The sequence below is a fragment of the Elaeis guineensis genome, chromosome 10 (genome assembly GCF_000442705.2).
Source record: "Elaeis guineensis isolate ETL-2024a chromosome 10, EG11, whole genome shotgun sequence".
In the NCBI taxonomy this organism is placed as follows: Eukaryota; Viridiplantae; Streptophyta; class Magnoliopsida; order Arecales; family Arecaceae; genus Elaeis; species Elaeis guineensis.
In genome coordinates, this window is record NC_026002.2 from 16,313,162 (window position 1) to 16,333,011 (window position 19,850).

The following is a 19,850-nucleotide window of genomic DNA, read 5'->3' on the forward strand; positions in this document are numbered from 1 at the left end:
TTATGGTGGCAATGGATAATCTGTCATGCGCTATCCTTTCTTGCAAGAAATTCCCTGTTCTTCCCCAGAAAAACATTCTCCACGTAGATATGTTAATTGTCAGGTCATAACACTGTAATGCAAAATCAGTCATATGAACAAAGCAGGAGTCATCAGCAGTATCAAATTGTTATTTCATAAAATATTCTCAGAGAATTGATCATCAGAATGCAGAAAAATCATATCCCTGAGCTTGAAGCATTTGACAGCAACCAGCTCGGCATCAAGCATTACAACAGAAAAGAGTGAAAACAAAAATATTTGTAGACTCGAGTTCACGTTATGAAAAGATTATGCATATGAATCCTTCTCTTTTGCTTGAGCCAGTAGTTCATCTCTGATCCGCTTGATCTCCATTTCTCTCTCCAGCCTCTCTTTCTGACAGAATATGAGCAAATTTAGATTCACCACTTGGAACAGCAAGAAACCACATTCTTAACACCCATTTACAAATCATCCAAAACATTGAAGGAAACAAATTTTTTGCTTTAAACATGTAGCCATGACCAGTCTTCGGACACCCATCTGATATAAAAACAGGTTCGTGTATCTTCATGTAGAAATGCACATTCATCTCATTAAATTTTGGAAAACTAGGTGTATTATTGTTGATTCTAAAGTTATGAATCACAAATTAAGCCTTGGGGTGATCTTATTATTTTTAGAATGTATTCCCCTCTTATCAGGAACATGTTCATAAAGGTTTAAGCTTATAAAGCATAAATCATGTTCCCCTAAGCAGATAGTAGGGGGTATTTGCAACATTCAAAGAACCATGCTTCGGACTGATTGATTTTCCAAATAACAAACAACAACCAATATGTACCACAGAAATGTAATAATTTGAAGTTCTTAGGCAGCAGACTAACAGTCCGATCCAAAATCAATTAAAAGGTTGTGCTGTGATATTACTTATTATTCAACTCTTCACTTATACATTCTTTTTATTGATGGGTATGCAATACATGTTAATTTAGATGAAGGTTGGAAACATTCAACCAACTTCCATTATTTTCTACTAGATGCTAAAGTTGATTATTTGGTAACCATTAACAGAGCTAAAGAATTAGCTAAAGTGACAAGTTCAGTTTTATACTTAATTTTACTCCATAAGTAAGAAAGTAAAATACTCAAAGCAGTGTTCTGAATCAGAGACAGATCAATCTATCTGATGAATGATTTGATCCCTGATTTTCTAGTCAATTAGATGGGCAAAATAATAATAGATGTCTGGTTTTCTAACAATTAGTGACGAGGGCCTATTGAATAAAAATTGTATTCAAAAAGTCCTCATCTGATGGCCATTTGAATTTAATTTTGTAGCTATATATAAAACATACATAGCACAATTGCGTATAAAACAAGACCAAGCCCGTATACAACATGTATGAATGTGTGGAAAACAAGGCATGATGTGCATCTAGTGCATACTTGATGGCATCTAGTGTGTTGGCATAACAACATCCAACTTTAGATCAATTTTCGGTCAACTTCCTGTGTTCTAAAATAAGCTTTGAGGACATGATGGACTCAATCCCCTAGATGCATCTGCACCTGAAACCCACACCTGAATCCATGAAACCTAAGTTATATCCGTGCAATAGACTAAGTTTAGGTCTTTTACAGTTACAAATAGGAGTCATGTAACAATCATGCAAAAAAAAAAAAAAAGGAAGAAGTTTTATCTTCTTCTTTTTCCACTCTCTCTTCTATCTTCTTACATTTTGGCCAATCTTTTGCCACTCAAGGATGATATGTTGCCTCAAGGAATTGTGTTGCTCATTGTTGAAAATTTTTGATAAATATTAGGGAAATCATATATAATGACTGCTTCAGATTTAGGTATTCTGAAGAGTTTAGGTCAAGGATGTCACCATAGAAAATTTCAAAGATCAGCAATCTAACACTGAAGGGATAAATTATTCAATAACCTCAGATTTTCAATGATAGTGACCAACATGAACTGAAGGAGAAGCTTTCACAGCATAAGGCAAAAGCCATATGACATGAACTTCCAGTGACTAGCTTGAAACATTAACAACATAACACAAGAACTGGAAGGGAAAAATGAAGCAAGAAGATTGCCATGAGGACTATATGGAGAAATAGTAAAATATCCCTTGCAAAGTTAGGTGCACCAAGGGGTCTCATTTCAATATCCAAAATTAATAGAGATGAACAAACATAGGGACATAAAATGATTTTTTTCCATTATCTTAAGTTCGGGCTGATGTTCTTTATTGGTTTGGTTGAATTAAATCAAAATTAAACTAGATTAGATCTAGGGGTATAAAAGCATGAAGTCCCTGAAAAGTCATACAAAACTTAAAAATAAAACATATGAGTCATTTCTTTCACTCTCTTCTTCAATCTCTTTGGACCTACAGTTATATGTTGCCTTTAAGACATGCTTGAATTCTTTATCACCAAAACCTTCAGCAGAATATTGAGAAAATGAAAATTGAAATATTTTCTCAAATCTAGGTTTTCCATGGGAGTTTCTATTGGGATATTACTACATCATATAAGAACTTAAAGATAAAACCCTGGGCAGATTCCTGGTCACTACCACTAGGAACTTTACAGAAGCTTCATGACTAACTCTTAATGCTATTTTCTCCTTCTTATGCGACTTTAGCTTTATCCACATATAGGTCATTCAGATTATTTCCCACCAGATAACTTCTTTAAGGTTTCAATCACAAGCTTCACACAGATCCACAAATCCAAGAATATCCTAGTTTATGAATTTAAAATTTCCTATAATTGCTCTAGAGAAAAGAAAACTTCGATGGCTGACTTTCCTGGCAAAAGAGACATTGTCTCTTCATGGCACTCATTCCTCATCTCAACCCCAAGCAATTACCCTCTCCTAAATCCAATAACTCCAAAACACAAAATTTCCATGGCTGTGGGCCCAATCTCGGTAAAATCACCTCCTTTTCGCTATGAATTAGCATCATTCCATTTCCCCTGATCATGCTAAACCAACCCAATTAACCTTCTAATTCTCCAAGCTCTTACAACTTCCAAGCCCAAAGCTTTACCGCCCCCATGCTGGCCTAAACCAACTCCATTCCCATTCAACTAATTCCTATTAAAAATACCATCCAAGTATCTGGATCTCGCCAGATTCAAAACCTCTCAAAAACTCAGAACCAGCCACAAATTGGTGCATCTTCACTAGTCTGCAGATATATTACCAGACAATTGTTTTCCTAATCACTTTGACACCCTGCAAATTAGCAATCATAAGAAAGAAACAAAAAATGGCAGAAGATCAATATATCAATTTGCAGATAATCAACGCATAGGGGTTTCCATGCAAAAAAAATCTACAACTTTTTTGAAACAATTAAAACCCTAATACACCAAAGAGAGATCAGAAAGATAACGGTAGAGAGAGACCTTCTCGTCCTGGTGGAGGGCGATCCAGACATGAAGCTTGTCCATGGACTGCCAGAAGACGAAGGCCCCGAACGCCATCGCGAAATACGTCGCCACCTTCACCATCGTCAGAATCGATCTCGCTCTCTTCGCTTCGCTTCTCTCTCTTCCTTTCTTTCCTTGCAGTTGACTCGAAGGCGTCTTATTAATTGCCTCAAAGAGAGCCCGCCGCGTGCCGACGGCAATACCTTACGGTGTGGCGGTGGAGAAAGAAATCCCGTCGTCCGGTTCCAGATCCGACCCAAAACCTGCGGTCCAGATCCACAAAGTCTGATCTGACCAGTATCGGGTGGGATCCAAATATTATGCTGACCCGATTCGATCCGATCCGATTATACATCCAAAATATTTGAATTCAAAAAAATTTAATCATAAATTTGATTTAATTTTTTATTAGATTGAATCTAGATCTAATATCAAGATCTGATCAAAGAATTAGATCAGATCGAAGTGACTCATGATCCAATCCAATCCGATCCATTTGCACCCCTACTACTTATGTTTATTTATTTTTTATCAATACAGATATCCTCGTTGGATGTAAAAATTCATATCCAACTTTATTTTAAACAAATACAAATAGTAATAGGTACAAGTTAGGTAGTGAAATTATAGATATAAATATGAATATAAATTAGATAATTAAATTTTATGATCAAATCAAAAATATTATTAAATAAAAAATAAATTAAATTAATAAATATTATATAAAATTAGATAAAATTATATTTAAAATTATAAATAAATTGGATATTTAGATATGGACCGAATAGTTATCTTTTTGTATTCATGTTCGTTTTTCTTTGATGAGTATGATATATGCGGATATTAATTAGATACTTATATTTGTATATATTTGAATATAAAAACGAATCTAGTTGAATATTATCATATGCATTTTCGCCCTTGGAATGGAAGGTAGAGGTATAATCCTCCCATCCACCTCTCCAACCCAAATTAGTGTCCTCTTTTCTATCTCCTTCCCTCTCTTTTTTGGTTAATATCTTAGCAATATCACCACCATTACATCATTTGGAAGGAGAAATAATCATGGAGTTTAGTTCTTGTGAAATCAAAATAGCTTGCTCTGCCAATTTTTGCTTCTTTTGTGCCCCCCCAGGGCACTCTTTGGTGGAAGAAAAGATTGCTCAGTGCCTTCAAATTTGATGAACCTTACAACTCATGTTTGCATCTTGTTTTGTTTTTTTTTTTTTGGTAGATATGTTTACATCTTGTTACCCGAGCTCTTATAGCATCTTCTGTTACCATTCATCTTGGTTTGGGGACTGTCTACTTGACAGTAAAGCTAACTTATAAGAGCAGACACTTCAAATTTCTCATGAGTTCCACGATTTTATGAATCCATCTGATAATAGCAAACTATATCAGAAAAAAATTAGGGAAAGACAACCTAATTGTTAGTAAACTTTAATTAACATTGGCTCATGATTAGTGTATATAAATAAATAACAAAACTTTACTAATTGAGGAAGCCGACTTCGTCTTCTAAACTCAAACAAAATCAATACATTGCCAGTCAAAACATAAACAAATGCGCAAAAGAAATACAAAGATCAAGCTGACCAGACTTTGCATTGATTATTTGAACCAAGTCTATTAATCTCATCAAACAATAAACAGAAAAAAATTGTCTAATACATCGAGATTTATTTGCTTCCACCCATTATTTAACTAATTTCCATAGACAGATTACAGGATTGGTGTAAAATGGAGAAATTACATGATTAGGATAACATGTAAAATGCGCATATAAACTACATAACCAAGATCATGAAATTTACATGAAGCCAAAGATTATGCAGCTTGTACTCTGTCCAGCCGGTCAACACTCTTCCGGGTGCTCTCTAGCTGATCAGTCTTCTTCCGAGACTTCTGGAGGCAATCCAAGCTCCTTCTGGACTTCTCGGTAAGGTTGAATGACAACTTTAACTTCTCCAACTTTTCAATGTTTGAAGACATGCGATCTTTGCTTCTCAGCTTCTCTGTGCTATGCCTTGGTTTTTCTCTCTGATTAGTGCTGTTCCTTGATGCTTCGAAACAGTCAGTGCTCCTTCTGGACAGTTCAAAATTATCTGTGCTTTTCTTTAGAGTATTCCTTTTGGAAGGTGATTTCTCAACTGTAGATACAAACTTCTTAAGATGTGCAATATACTCAGGAAAGAGTTCCAAGTCACAGTGGTTTCCTCCTTTAAGCCATAGTGGTTCATACTTCTCCTTGCACAGGCTCCAAAGCTGCTTACTATGAGAGCAGTCCACAACATCATCAGATGTTCCCTGGAAAAATATAGTGGAGACATGCAGGTAAACATTTTGCTGCACAAAAATGTTGTTGTACAGAATCCGGAGAAAGAATAAAATAGAGGTGATAATCAATCTCATGTAAGGCTCCATGCCAGTCAGAAGCTTTCATGAAATTACAATTTGCTAATCCAACAGTAACTTCAAACAGAGCAAGTCATAAGCATTCACAAGTCAGAGCACATATGAAGATATTCACATGATTAGCAGGTTGAAGGAAAAGTAAATGATTTCCTTTTACACACAATGTATGACATATCTTATGACCAATAACAAAGCCAAAAGGGTTAAATATGAAAATTGCAGGAAGTTGGACAATGCTTGCAAGTCATCATACATTGTCAAGAATAAAATGCTCCATATGAGGAAGAAAGGAGCATAAATAATGTGTCCTATTTCCAAAAAGTACCAAAGATAATGAATGTCATATTCTATACTCATCAGAAAGCACAGAATTAATGACATGAGCATGCTTCTTTTGAATTCGCAAATGGATGTGAGTGGATTTGCTTGATTCCAGCTACAGCTTGGTCCGTATTTGACCCATGTTGCCCCAAAGTGTCCAAGTCTGATCTATTCATCTTGATGACCATGGCTAGGTCAAGACCTATTTTAGGTTTACTCTGGCCACATATAAGGTTCAAATCTTGACCATACTATACCACATCTAAGATTTTACGTTCTGACAGGATGAGGGGCATTCGGGCCATCCCGTCCAGTCCTGTTCCTATGAGAAAATGGGACCGGGACCGGGACCGGGACCGGGATGGGGTTGGGAGTCCAAAACCCATCCATACAAAGAAAGAAGAAGAAAGAGGGAAGAAAGAAAAGAAGATGAAAAAAAGGAAAAAATGAAAGGAAAGAAGGAGAAGAAAAACAAAGGAAAGAAGGGGAGAGAGAAGAAAAAGAAAGGAAGAAAAGAAGGAAAGAGAAAGAAGAAAAAAAAAAAGGAAAGAAGGGATGACAAAAAGAAAGAAAAAAAGAAAAGAAAGGAAGATAGAACAAAAAAAAAGAAAAGAAGGAAGAAAAGGAAAAAACAAAGAAAGCAAAGAAAATGAGAGAGATGGAGGATATCTACCGGGATGGCTATCGGGACAGGACGGGACAACGGGATGTCCCATTCTATGGAGATATCGGGACACCTCTTTCTCATGGGATTTAAAATCTTGACCACATCAACCCTGTAATGCGGGTATCATCCAATAACTATAATTTAATAGAGGTGGCAGGCCACATATCTTAATGTATTGGTATGTCGATAGTATAGGGGTGTATGTGAGATTTGAAGCCTCAGCCAAATCTAATTACTACAGGCTACACCTTAAGTTTAAACAAAGTTTTTAGTCTAGTCTAGATTGATTGGATCTATACAAACAAAGAGATAGTTACCAGATTTATACTCATTTAAGAAGATAGCTTTTGTCCCTAAATATGTACTTGTGACCTCATGTTGGTGGTGTGATGCAAATCATGTTTCATGGGTAGTTTCATGCATGAAAAGGTAGCCATACTTCAGCGTTCAGACAGATCTCATGAGCTTGATAATTCTGGTTTGTGCTTCATAATTTGTAACATTTTAATGGATGGATTATCTCGTAGGTATTCCATAATTTCCATTTAATTTGGATGCATTGTCTTGTACTTCCTTTTTTCCTTTGAATATTTTTCTATTGTTAGGGTTACATGCCTGTTTGGTGTGTTTGTAAATGGGTTCCTTCACATAGATAAAAAGACATCATTTCTAGGACTTGATCGATTAATTCAAAACACAATGCTCAACAAACTTCGAACATTTAAATATCAATGCATAATATCAGACAACTCGATCTCCCTCTTGATGGCCAGAAGACCAGGTTAAGGAGCTTACATTATGTTTCCATAGTTTTCCTTTCACACAAATACAAGTAAAAAAAAGAAAGAAAATAAAAGCTAAAAACATATAATTATGTGAAGTTAAATAATATTTCAAAATGTTTGATACTTTCTTTAGTAGCTTTTATGCCTAGGAAGCTATAATTTGCTTGTGATGTAAGTGAAAATTAGTAGGCAGGGAAAAATAGAAAAAACATGTATGTTAACTAATAATGAGAGATTTATCAATTTACATGCCTAAACTTGTGGATTCGATTCCTCTCAAATAATCATGGATTGCAAGAAGGGATACTTACATGAATTACTAGTACAGGACAGTTGACCAATGGAATTTTGTCAATATTCTGGTCAAGAAATGGAGCAAAATAGAGTTATTCAAGAGCAGATAAAATTGGAAAAGTGTCCAACAACAGAAAGTCATGCAAAATTCAAGAAAAGAAGTATTAACCTTGTAAATATCAAACCAGTATGTCCGCTTTATAGAATACAAGACTCTTAGTCCAGAAAGTATAGGACTATGTAAAACAACTGCTCGTAAGTGTGGTAGACGTGCTGCCAGATCCAAAGTTGGTCCACTTCCAACAGACTGTCCATAAAGGATAATGTCTTCCTCCTTTGCGCCATAATTATCTTCAAGGCACTTATAAGCAGCTTCAATATCAGCATAAGTGTTTTGCTCACTTGGCTATGGACGAGAAGGAAAAGGAACGAATTAGTTTCACAAATATTTTCATATTGATTAATTTATACAGACCAATAAATTGAGAGAAAGCATATGATAAGAAAAACTGCAACAAACCTTTCCAGAGGATTGCCCATATCCAGAATAATCATACCTGCAAGTATAAATGGTCAATATGAATACTGGGATGAAAGAACTTCACAACAAGTTTATCTATGTAATATTTTGTTTCAAGAGTTCCTTTTGATGAGGGGTTCACCAGAGGCCAGTTTCCTGCTGAAGCTCACACTTAAGCTGCAAAAAACCTACACTAGGATTTTGTCGGAATAGTGTTATTGCTTTATGTCTCTACTTTCCTACCAATATGAAGGATTTGCCACATACCTCTTTCCCACTCACACTCCCATTTATACTTAAGCTGCAAAAGCTTAACGCAGGATTCAGGCAGAACACCTCTCTGCCTGCAGCCTGACCTGATTATGCTGAAGCTAGATAAATACAGTTTAGGCATACTTTCTATGCAAATAATTGCATAATCTAGACAAGCAGGTATGCCTATAAAAGAAGCCAAACTTTTCCATGCTATCCATACCTAGATATTAGACTTTCTTGAAGTTACAAGTACTTACCAGAATTCTATATCCAGCCAACCAACTTTAGCTGAGCTAGTTGTATTCCACCTCTTGTGTGAGAGGTCCAGGGTTCAAAAGCTTAAACCTTGGCATCCCCACCATACCTTTTCTTCACCAAAAAAAAAAAAAGACATATATATCCAATAATTTAATATTCATTTTTTTAATAAGGGTTCATATTCTTTAAGATTAATTCTTTGTCTAGTTTGCCTTCCAGTAAAACAACCTAGCACCAAAATGAATTATACAAAGATAACCACCTTTGATAACCTTAGCAATTTATATCCGTTGCCACAGAGTACAATTCAGATCCACAACACCTAAGAATTAAAGATATATGCACACGTTTACCGTGTATTCTTTTTCTCTTGCAATTTAACAAGCCTTATGTGATAGTCCCACATCGGTTGTGTAGGGATTTAAGTGGAGTATATAACAACTTACATGGGCTACTACCAACAACTGGGCTTAGGCATTTTTGGGCCGCGTGGTTTAAGGTCCAAAACAAGTTGTTGGGTCAGTGGTTGATGTGGAGTGTGACACCTTATCCCATATATATCAGATTTGTGAATTATTCATCCCCCTTTGTTCCTATCAAGGGCAATATTACATCAATAAAAGTTATGAAATTCATATTCTTCTCCAACAACTGCCATCCATGTTATATACAAATATGACCATTCAAACTTTTTAGCACCTTGCCTAATCTTCTTTATGATTTGACCTTATATCCGTAAATCACATGCTTATAAATCACTTAGTTTAAACTTTTCCACCAAAAACTTCTACTTAATGTGCGACACCAATCCAAAATTTTCTGGTTCACTATGAGTTGTTTTTGTCCATCTTGCTTTTTTGCTGCACACCAATATATAGCCAAGTTCACTAAATTGATAGTACTCTTAGTTAAAAATATCTGGTTTTTTATCAGTTAATCCAGAAAAAGTAGGACAAGTTTCAAAAAATTAAAAAAGTGGAGATGACCAAAGAGGGTGCCTTCCTAAATCACACCATATTATTTTTATTGGTTGATTTAGGTAGCAGTCTAGAGATGCTTAAGATGATGGAGTGAGAGAGAATTAAGTGGCATCCACCTTTTCCCCCAAAAATATACACTGACCGATAAAGTTTATAAAACTGACACCTTTATTTGTATAAAGACATGATGCTACAAAACCCAATAATAAGAGAGAAAAGCAACACTTACACCACAAGGATACATGATATGGGAAATTTGCTAAAAGAAAATGTTATTTTGTTGGCATTGATATGAGCACTGATGCAGGAAACAAGTGACAAGAGACAGAAATGAAATTTGCCAATAGTTCACTTAATTTACAGATCAAGTTATATGCCATTTGATTGTCATACATGAGGTTGATGGTTAAAATAGCAGACTTGATTGCCAAATTATTAGTCAACACTGTTACTATTCCACTTAAATCTGACAACACCAAAGGTTATATTATAATTTTTGCTTGTTTCCTACAAATTGTCAGAACAAATATTTATCACAAAAAGCATGTCTTTGGTACATAAAATAAACTAGGTTGATCTCAGTCTTTTGCAAACATATTAGCTGAGCCACAAATCTAAGACAGCAAGCCTTGTCCCACAGACTATCCTGATTGATTGTTTCATGCTCTTTGCAAAGCAAGCATCTTAAAGAATCTGGTCTCAGAGGATTAGATGACCAAATGATTAGAACTCTTATGCCTGACATGATTACATAAAAGAGTAGGTTCTTCATCCTTTTAACGACAAGAAAATGATGACAAACAGCAACAACGGTAAAGTTGAACATTTCATTAGCATCCTCCTAGAGCCAACAAACAAAAATATACCCAGTAATATCATTTTGATAACCTGAAAATGGCAACAAAAGGAAATGAAGGGACATCTGAATATTTCAATGACATCCTCTTTAAGCCTATGGACAAATAAAGCCATCCATCTAAGAAGGCAAGGAGAAAAGAAATATATATGTTCACATTAATCAATTCTGGTTCACAATACAAGAATAAGAAATCATAACTAAAACAAGTAATTAAACCAAAGATTTAAGGAACAGTGAGACAAAATTTTCGAACTTTGAATATGACTAACAGAAGCTCAGTCGTGAAACGATCTCAAATTTAGATCAATTTCTCCTAAGACTCACCAGCATACCAGCGCTTCAGTTTCTTTCAGGAAGATTCTTTTGCAGAAAAGATTTAGAAATCCAAACAAGAAGGTAATTAAAGGACCAATGAAAACCTTGTCTGCATCGATATTTTCAAAAGCTTAAATACAATCAGAGATCTAAATCACCAAAAGAAACATTTGCCTGAGAAGAAACATCGGTATCCATCAAACCCACAAACCAGAAGAAGCATGAAGACAAAGAAAACCTTATACAAGCCAAAAATCAGAAACTTCATACCTGTTTAACAACAGAACGACAGGTAATGGAATGTTAATACAGGAAGGAGGTATATAGAAGCAATCATTGAAGAGACCTTCTCAAGAGTAAATTTTCACTGAAACAACAAAACCAAGCACAGCAAAAATCATACGCTCTCGCAATCTTTCAAAGAACATTATCACCTCCCAATAAATCTTAGATGTGAACAAAAGCAATTAAACACTAAAATATCAGCAAGTTGTAGCGTAAGATCAGTGCAAGAAAGCTAATCTCCCAGAAATCGTGATATCTACAAATTGAAAGGTATTATTTTGGCAAATTACATAAACCAAACAATCAGAGGCCCCATAAGAAGCTATATAAAATAAGCAAAGCTTTCCTTGAGATCACATTCTGGCTACAAATCCAAATTGTTCATTGAAGAAAACGAAGTTTTGACTTCATCATATTAAAAATATCAACTTTATTTCAGAACTATAACAAAAAAAGAGAATTAAAAAAAAAAAAGGGAAATCGAAACTCCATGAAAAAGTCATTAATACTACATGAAGCTCCGTCCTTTCTGCGAACCAGCATCAAAACCACCTACCAAGATAGCTCTTTTACGGAAACGTACCACAGAAAGTGAGTAACAGCTGCTCTTAAAATATAATTCATAAACAATCCAAGCTCAAAAACTCCAAATTAAACCAAATGTTGGTATCTCGACCGCAAATTCTTCAATTCCAACAAAACCCAGCACCCAAACAAGAAAGAATAGAAAGAAGCGAAAGAAAGGAGAACGAATACCCAAGGAGATTGATGCGGAGGTGGAAGCTGAGCTCGAGGAAGAGCTCGTACATCTGGCCGATATCGGCGGCATTGCCATGGGAGTAGAGAAGAGTGGAAGAAGCCATGGGATAGCGGATGTAGACGGCGACGATCTCCATCCCCCGGCGGGTGGGCAGGCGGAGCACCTCCACGTTCTCTCGGTGAGGGAAGCGGCTCAGCGTCACCAGCCCGGTCTCGGAGTCCGTCACCACCTCGTACGTCGGCGGGCTTGGCGGGAAGAATGCAAACTTCGCCGCCACCGACGACGCCACCCCTCCCATTCCCGCTCCCGCCAAAAAAATGAAAAAAAAATCTCTCCTTTTTGCTCCCTCCTCTCTTCTCCCTCGATACTCCAAGCTATCGTTGTGCAGGTGGAAGGAGGTATTGGATTTGAGAACAGACTACGGAATGGGGAACTGGCGAAAAGATCGGGTTCTAGATTTTCCTAATTTATTGACTAAATCCTCGGTGAATCCATTAACTTCAGGGTATGGATTAGGCTATTAGCGTTCTGAATCCGTACATGCAATCCACATGCAACAATAAAAAATATATTTTATTTTGAGAATAATATATATTGATTTATGTTTCTAAATTCATCAATGTAGAAGCTTAGCTCCAATCGAAATGAATTTTGGATGAGTTAAATGGTAACTAAAGAAGATAATTTAAAAACTTTATTTTGATAGATTTTAGAAGGAAAAAAAAAATCTTTTTCAACGGTAGAATTAGGGAAGAAGAGTTTGGTTAATTTTAAATTCTTTTATAAATCTTAAATTTTGGAAAGGATATAGCTTTCTTCCGTTTAACAAAGATAGAGATGAGACTTTAAATATCAATGTCGTGATCTACTATTTCAATATAACAAATGGATGTGATTGTTAAATGGTAATCAATAAAAGATAAAAATTATAATCATTTTGAGTTCATTTATTGTTTTCTTATTTGATTTTTTCTTATACAAAAAAGAGAAAGATTATTAGGACTTTTTTTTTCCACTTCTCTATGAAAATGACTGGAGTAATTTTAATTTTAATATTTTTTTATATTTAATTGGTTATCAATCACAGTGCTGTATCTACTATTTATGTATGTATATATGAGACCGGCAATAGAGGCTATTTTTGTATTTGACAAACATACGCCAACCTATGGCTTAAGAAAATGAGCACGTGACAATTTCTAAATAGTTAAATTTAAGAGTCCACTTCTCTTTTTTTTAATGTTAAATTCTTGTTTTCTTTTTTTTTTTTTTTGAAAGTTAGAATCAGATAAGAAGAACGGGAGTAATTATGAAACTGTGAAAAGATCAAACTTACCCGGTGGCAGCTGGGGATCGTATCATGTTAGTGAAGTAACAAAATCTATTGTTACCAAAAAAAAAAAAGTATCAAAATCTAAACTTTTGATCAATCAAAGGTATTCACGATTGTATGGTAAGAGCCGGATTGCCTTGTTGATATCTAAGAACTTGGTTAGAAAGTAATGCTGAATTTGTAACAACAAAGTTGGTATGTGTTTATGTGCAGTGCTTCTTCTTTTTCTTGACTAAATAATTAAATGTGGATGCCATATCCTTCAATGCAGGGGTCGCGTCTATTAAATCCACTGCTAGCATTAGATAATGATACGAGTTTGGTGCATGGGACCAAGATGCATCTGGATGGTGGCTGTGAATGAGGTCCCACAGAGATTGGCAGATGTGAAGTTTGGTGGTGCAGAGCACATGTACTGCTATGATCTTTTACGTAAATCCAAGGCGAAGCAATGGAAGCAATTGGACCGCCACCCCCAGCTCTTGACAGATGGCTGGGTATAATATAAACAATATATATATACACCCACCAAAATAGTATGTGGTGGGCGTAGATGAGTTGGAATTTTGTGCTGGATTTACGAGGATATGTCGTGGTCTATTAGACAGAGTCATAATTCAAGCCAAACTTTCTGAATCCTCACAGTAATATATGTAAACTTTACCAAGAATTAAATTTATCTTGTAATGTAGGTGTGCTTTTGTTTCACATATCCTAGTAGCTTACTTGCTGTGAAAGCTGCCGGCAAATAAAGTAATTCATCTCATTTGAACTTTGAAATAGTTTATATGATAGACCAACCACTGTTATAGCCTTATAGGGCTCAAATGATGGTTTGAGATCATGCTCCAGTGTGTCCAAGATTAATATAGAGTTGTGAGAATAATTTTTATCAAACCTGATTGTTGCCTTGTAATGCTTTATAAATCATGGTCTGCGACCGATTCTTGATGTCCACAATGCATTGTGTTCAGTGGTGAAGTAGAAATCACCTCCTAACGGTCATTTTATTAGTAAATAAAATATTATTATTGATATGATAAATATTTTTTAAGAAAAATTAATGAGAAATATCTGATTAAGTCTAAACTTAAAAGTAATTATCTACTTAAGTTTCAAAAAAAAAAATTTCTTCTTATTTGAAACATAACTTAAAAGCAATTATCCAAATGGAGTAAAATGATTCAATTACCTTTGCAATTATAAAGCAACATCACACTATTATAGAGTAATACTATACTATTATAAAATAATACCACCCTATAATAAAAGCAATACTATACTATTATAAAGTTATACTGTACTATTATAAAGCAATACTATATTATTATAAAATAATACTACAATAAAGAAATACTATATTATGATAATGTAATACTACCTTATTGTAGAGGAATACTACATTAATATAATATAATAAAGCTTATTATAAAGCAATGCTATACTAATATAATATAATACAATAAAGCAACACTGCATTATTATAAAGAAATACTATATTGATATAATGTAATACTACCTTATTATAAAAAAATATTGCATTATAATAATGTAATATTATAGTATTTTAAAGGATATAAAGATATAAGGATAATTTTATTTAAAATGAATAATTACTTTTAACTTATGTTTGGAATGGGTAGCTACTTTTACATAACACTCATTCGGAGAGCTGCTTTTAAGTTGAAAGTAAAGCTGAAAATTTATTTCTAGTTTTTTATATTTTCTAACCATTTTATCATCATAATTCTTTTCTTTTCTTTTCATTTTTGGATCCCTCCATCATATTTATTATGCGATATTTTTTTTTAAAGTCCATTTATAGAGTCTAGTTATGAGTCTGGTTGCAAGCCTCCTATTGTTAGAGATCTTTGTGGGTCTATTCATGTAGAAATTATACCTAATCGTATACCACATGTACCATGTGATGGTATATTATGCCAATCATTGGCATTTGTTTGGGTGGGCATCATTCATCAAATGCTTATCTTGGTGCACCACCATGTAACTGATACTGTATACTATCACATGGTGCACGGCATGGTGGGATGGCCACCTTAGAAGCAAATATTAACAATTTCACCACTATATAATACCATACACCATTATATCCCTCCTAGGACAAAGAGGAGGGGAAGCATCTTTCTTTGGTTTAACAAATTTGGGGGAAAGTTCTTCGGCAGACCTGTGTGATCATGACTATTTGACTTACTCAACAAATCAAATACACCAACTAGCCACTGAACATATGGATATTTTGATCTTGATCGTGCAATCTAAGTTGCAATAAAGGATGAAGCCGCTAAATCTTACGGTAAGTATTCTCAATTGGCAAGGGCTAGATCTCATGGTTGAAATTTTGCCACTTTAAAGAAAGAGTGGATGTCTCTCTATTCATTCTGTTTTCAAGTAAGAAAATCAAAATAAAAAAAAATATTATTTTCAAGTCAAAGACTGTCTATTTATTTTCAGATGTGACCTTCCTTACCTTAACAAAGTGCCTTTCTTCCACTTCAAAAATTAGCACTAGAAAAAGATTCATTCTTGAGACTCATTTGATTGACGGAAAGTAGAGGAAGGAAGAGATATTTTCTGAAAAATAGATAGAGAGTCTCTTATTTGATTAGAGTTTTAAGAGGAGAGAGTGAAAATATTTTCCTTATGAAAAATTACTTCCCACATTTTATGAGAAATGAAAACCCATGAGGAAGATGAATTTTGGCACTTTTCAATGTTTCTATGAGATGGAAAGTGGTGTTACTTTATTTTTTTCCAAAATACCCCTTTAGATCAATGGTTAAGATTTTGTAAAATATCAATAGATGGTTAGGATGAAATACTGAATAGTGATATAATATTATATTACTATTATCCTAATATTTATATGAATATAATATTAATATTATAATATTTATTATATTTTAATATTAATATTAATATAATATTTCTATTAATATTAATATAATATAATATTTATATTTATACTAACAAATTTATTATATTAAAATATTAATATTATATTAATATATATTAGTATTATATTAATATAATAAATTATAGTCTAATATTATATTATAATATATTTATATTAATATAAATATTATATTAATATTTATATAAAATTTAGGAGTAAAAAAATATGATCTTGTAGCTACTAAGGGTATAATATATATTTTATATAATTTTTTTTTAAAAAAATAGATACTTAATTAAATATAAGTAATTAAATTACTGCTTTATAGTTAATCAAATATATCAAAATTTTATTTTTAAAAAATTATTTTTTGTAAAAAAAATTTTCCTGCGAACCAAATGAATTAGAGAGAGAAATCAAAAATTCTCAAATCCAAGATAGATAAGAGAACATCCACCCTGCCGCCCTCCAAGAAAGTAGTCTTGCCCTTGGCGAACTGGCAAGGGGGACACCAAATCGCACAACTAAGACTCGAATATTAGGAAAAACAACATATGTTTAACATATGCTTTCCATCTGCCAACAAAGAAAATATACATTAGTTTCCTACCAAAAAAAAAAAAAAGAAAATATACATTAGTTAGGTCTACTTTGTAAGTTGCCCAGCAAACAAATATATCCTTCCACAAATAGTGACATGCTCAGGACTCTTCACCTCCAGTAAACATCAAACCATACACAGGCAACCAGGATTCCTTCAGGTAGCAACGACCTGGGCAACAATTTGCAGGCCTCCTCCCGGGGAAAAAAATTTCGAACTACAACAAAATAATAGCCAGTGTTTACTTGCTCCAGCCATCAACTATGTCATCATTATAACTCAGAACAATGGATAATAATGGGGAAAAAAAAAAACTCCACAAGATTCATGGATTGGACCAATATAACCATAAAAAAGTATTGAATCTGAGGCTAACACTATGTCTACAGCCATCCAAGAATATCTTACATGAGGTCATAAGCTAACCATAAAGACCCTGAGACTTGAAAATATAAACCTAGTTTAGATTTTTTTTCTTAGTTGCACTAATCCAAACCCATAAATCCCATGAGATTTTAGAACCAGGCATCCAAACAGGCTCTAAGAGAATTATTATTATTATTTTGGAATAATATAAAGATTTTTTTTTTTTTTGAGCAACAACTAGCATAAGGATTTAAACTTACAAAATATCTATATGATGATAGTAAAACAATACACGGACATTAGAGGTGGCATTCCATGTTGACATATAAGATTATAAGATAATCTCCTGCAACATCACATATTAAATTTTTTTTATTTTTTTAAATAAAAAATAAAAAATATAAATATAAATAGTATGATAAAAAAAATCTATCTATCTATACAATAATAGTAAAGCAACACACGGTTATTAGAAGTGATATTCCGTATTAACATGCAAGATTATAGGATAATCTCCTGCAACATCATGTATCAAATTTTATTTTTTTATTTTTTATATTTTTTAAATAAAAAATAAAAATATAACTAGTATGATAAAAAAATAATACCAAATGCAGCAATTTTCATTAGTTTAGAAAACTACCTTTGGAAAGAAAAATTCTTAGAGACTTTTTTGATCCCATCATGGGATTAATTGATAAGAACAATATTTATTATAAAATATTATCATTATCATTAATTAAATCTCCGCAACATTGGGGTTGAATGCTAGTATCATTTTAACATGATAAGCATTGAAAAAAAAAAAAATTCGCTGTCGTTCCCAGCATATACCAGTAAAAAGGGGATTGTTATTTTAAACCTTATTGGGCACTTCCTGCAAGAGTTGGGACTTAGGAGAGATGTCTTGCCCGACCCCCACACTTATTTGAGCCAGGTCCTTCTGTGTATCATCTACCCACTTATATAAAGTGGGTGAGGGGGCCAGACCTGTGCAGAGGATTCTGAAGTACTAAGATGACACGTCTATTGAAATCTGAGAACAACCAACTCATATGGTTTAGGAGATGGATGGTTTCGAGAAGGATTGTGGCAGTGGGTGAATCTTGAGATGCTACCCGACGAGAGGGCAAAGTTGAAACCATTTCTAGACTTGATTGACACTGGCAAACCACAATGTCATGTGCTTCTTGTTGGTATTCGAACTGACCATCCTGCAGCCACCTGAGAACCTACCCAACCCTACAACAAAAAGATTTTGCCAATAATACTATTGTCTTCTCTTTCTTTTTATTTCCTTCCCATAGTTGTTGGTTATGTACTCCATTTTACTCCCATCTCCAGAGATCCAGGCACGGCTTCATTTTAAGCCACTTACTCCCATCTCCAGAGATCCAGGCACGGCTTCATTTTAAGCCACTTATTCAGTTCCTAGGATTCCAGGTTAAATGCACACTTGCACCACCAAAGTCTTAAACTCATTCTGAATTCGTATTGATGTCCCACTTCATTGTCTTGGAACCCATATCCATGGGGACCCGCTTTATGTTTCACTTTTTTCCTAATGTGCTGGTCCACAATGACATTTAACAAATATTCCAAATAAACAAGCATAAAGGTTTAGTGGGTCTTCATTAGAAAGAGCACACTTGATGATCTAGGATCTACTCATTATAAAAGAGACTAAAGAATGTCTAAAGAAATGATTACACCGTAAACTCATCATAAAAGAGAGCAAAAATTACCAAAGAAATGATTGCAATGTGATGTGCTTCATGCTTTTCTCTTTATTTAGTTTTTCTCCTGACAAGAAACTTCTAGTCCATTTGAAGGTACGTATTCTCCTCGACAAAGATGGTCCAGCTGCAAGATTAGGTGATTTAATACGACATCGAGGGGATATCACCTGCCCATAACTCACGTAAGGAAACTGAAGTCCAGTCAATTCAATGATATACCAAGGATATCACCAGAGACAGATGATAGCAATCAAGCTTAAATATTGATGGAAAGGGAATTTTGATTAGTTCCATTGTTGCAATTCTAACTTGGAATTGATTGTAGAAGACCATCTACCAGTTATTATAACTTTCTTCTAACAAATATGATTAACTACCAAAAATTTGTATAAAGCTTCTTCAGCTTGATGTTAAAAGAACCAGTCCATGCTAAACTAATGCTGCCAGAAAATCTTCAACCATCTCGGAATAATTCAAAATCTTCCAAATGAAAATAGAAATATATGCAGGCTTTTCGGGTGAGAGAAGATGATTGGAAAATGCTTATTAGCTCCATCATGTATCACCTAATCCTATAAATGAAATGTGTTTGTGTGCATGTGTGGAAAGAGAGAGAGAGAGAGAGAGAGAGAGAGAGGTTCAAGTTACACCATCCTGGCCCATATATGCAGGTTCTCTGGAGAGAGAAAATGACTGGTATGGATCATCT

The 19,850-nt window shown here is 34.2% G+C and overlaps 2 protein-coding genes and 1 long non-coding RNA gene across 3 annotated transcripts; all 3 read right to left on the reverse strand.

Annotated features, from left to right (window-relative positions):
* Positions 1-134: 134 nt before the first annotated feature.
* Positions 135-3,663, reverse strand: LOC105052978 (uncharacterized). The gene is made up of 2 exons (XM_019853118.3): positions 3,448-3,663; positions 135-417 (listed from the first exon to the last, which is right to left on the reverse strand). The coding sequence occupies exons 1-2, from the start codon at positions 3,550-3,552 to the stop codon at positions 331-333; spliced, it is 192 nt and encodes a 63-aa protein (XP_019708677.1). The 5' UTR covers positions 3,553-3,663; the 3' UTR covers positions 135-330.
* Positions 3,664-5,068: 1,405 nt separating this feature from the next.
* On the reverse strand, positions 5,069-12,676 carry LOC140852144 (uncharacterized). The gene is made up of 5 exons (XM_073245104.1): positions 12,185-12,676; positions 8,477-8,513; positions 8,126-8,362; positions 7,974-8,021; positions 5,069-5,781 (listed from the first exon to the last, which is right to left on the reverse strand). The coding sequence occupies exons 1-5, from the start codon at positions 12,484-12,486 to the stop codon at positions 5,302-5,304; spliced, it is 1,104 nt and encodes a 367-aa protein (XP_073101205.1). The 5' UTR covers positions 12,487-12,676; the 3' UTR covers positions 5,069-5,301.
* A 4,297-nt stretch (positions 12,677-16,973) lies between these two features.
* On the reverse strand, positions 16,974-19,557 carry LOC140852066 (uncharacterized). The gene is made up of 2 exons (XR_012134968.1): positions 19,148-19,557; positions 16,974-17,253 (listed from the first exon to the last, which is right to left on the reverse strand). It is a non-coding gene; the product is annotated as an uncharacterized lncRNA (long non-coding RNA).
* Positions 19,558-19,850: the final 293 nt, after the last annotated feature.

Excerpts from the sequence above, each read along its gene's own strand:
- LOC140852144 (XM_073245104.1), bottom strand. The coding sequence starts at position 12,486 with ATGGGAGGGGTGGCGTCGTCGGTGGCGGCGAAGTTTGCATTCTTCCCG. Across the intron at positions 8,363-8,476 it reads ATGGGCAATCCTCTGGAAAG|CCAAGTGAGCAAAACACTTA; the intron begins GTTTGTTGCAGT and ends TCTCGTCCATAG. Across the intron at positions 8,022-8,125 it reads ACTGGTTTGATATTTACAAG|AATATTGACAAAATTCCATT; the intron begins GTTAATACTTCT and ends TTTCTTGACCAG.
- LOC105052978 (XM_019853118.3), bottom strand. The coding sequence starts at position 3,552 with ATGGTGAAGGTGGCGACGTATTTCGCGATGGCGTTCGGGGCCTTCGTC. Across the intron at positions 418-3,447 it reads CCCTCCACCAGGACGAGAAG|AAAGAGAGGCTGGAGAGAGA; the intron begins GTCTCTCTCTAC and ends ATATTCTGTCAG.